Genomic DNA, 971 nt, shown 5'->3' with positions numbered 1-971 from the left:
AATATATAGATTTCTATAAAATTTCCTTTTTTCTTCTCTCCCATCTTTCCTCTGCAAGGTATTGTAATTATTTTTTTTAATCCTGATTTTTTTTTTTTTTTGCTGCAATAAACCCTCTTGTTTCACAGCAAGAAACAAAAACCCAAACAAACAGAAAACCCCTCTGGAAAGAGTAGAAAACAAAAGTTTTGACCAGAAATGAAGAGGGTAGGGTGGAGAGGGGGGGTGGGGAGAGGGAGAGGGAACGGGGGCTTGGCTTCTTTGCTGTTGTTTTTTGTTTGTTTTAAATAGAACCAGAAGTGTCACATTGAGAAACTCAGGAGATGATGGCCGACCCTCACTGCAGGGCAAAGCCCTCCAGGCATGTCCGCGTCCGTGGTTTGTGGGGCTGTGTGGGGTTTAAGATTCCGTGTTCTCTTCTGGGTGCTGACCCTTCTCTCCGTCCTCACGTTCTTGGTGTTTTGTTGGTGGTGGTGGTGGTGGTTTGTTTAGCTTTTGTCACTACCTCAGGTTGCCCTCACGTCCCTTACACACAGGCAAAGTACTCCTTCAGCGGAGCAAAGAGGTGACGGATGACCGGCACGCTCCACGACCGGCCCAGCAGTCTCTGCCTCGCCAGGCGGCTCATGTTGGAGACGTCCGTGTAGTGGACGGGGAAGCCAAACACCCTGGGGGAGGAGAGACAGGGCAGAGAGGGCCGCCGTCAGCGCTGGCCGGGCCCGGCCACTGGCTACTGTTGGGCCAGGACCCTGTGCCCGGGAACGGACCGCATCGATGGTGCTGCCCGCGTGAACCCAGCTCGCGCCCTAACCCCGACGATCTCAATTCTGCCGGAGCTGCTGTCCTGTCCTCAGTGCCACACGGATCACCAACTCGGTGCCAGGCACCGTGCTAGTCTCTGTGGCTATCAAGGGATTCACCGTTAGGCATAACATGGTAATTAATCACTGCCTGGCAGCTCAGAACATGAG

General features: G+C 52.7%; 1 protein-coding gene across 1 annotated transcript in view; it reads right to left on the bottom strand.

Moving 5' to 3' along the window:
- Positions 1–218: 218 nt before the first annotated feature.
- Positions 219–971, bottom strand: part of DNMT3A (DNA methyltransferase 3 alpha) — a 110,308-nt gene continuing 109,555 nt past the window's right edge. Inside the window, exon 23 of the mRNA XM_004696069.3 lies at positions 219–668. Within this exon, the coding sequence (XP_004696126.1) occupies positions 527–668 (142 nt within the window). The 3' untranslated portion in view covers positions 219–526. The remainder of the gene's footprint in view (positions 669–971) is intronic.

Source organism: Echinops telfairi, unplaced genomic scaffold (genome assembly GCF_000313985.2).
Source record: "Echinops telfairi isolate 266 unplaced genomic scaffold, ASM31398v2 ScPeMD7_9;HRSCAF=40, whole genome shotgun sequence".
NCBI classification, from domain to species: Eukaryota; Metazoa; Chordata; class Mammalia; order Afrosoricida; family Tenrecidae; genus Echinops; species Echinops telfairi.
Note: the sequence above shows the minus strand (reverse complement) of the source record. Positions and strands in the feature narration are given on the sequence as shown.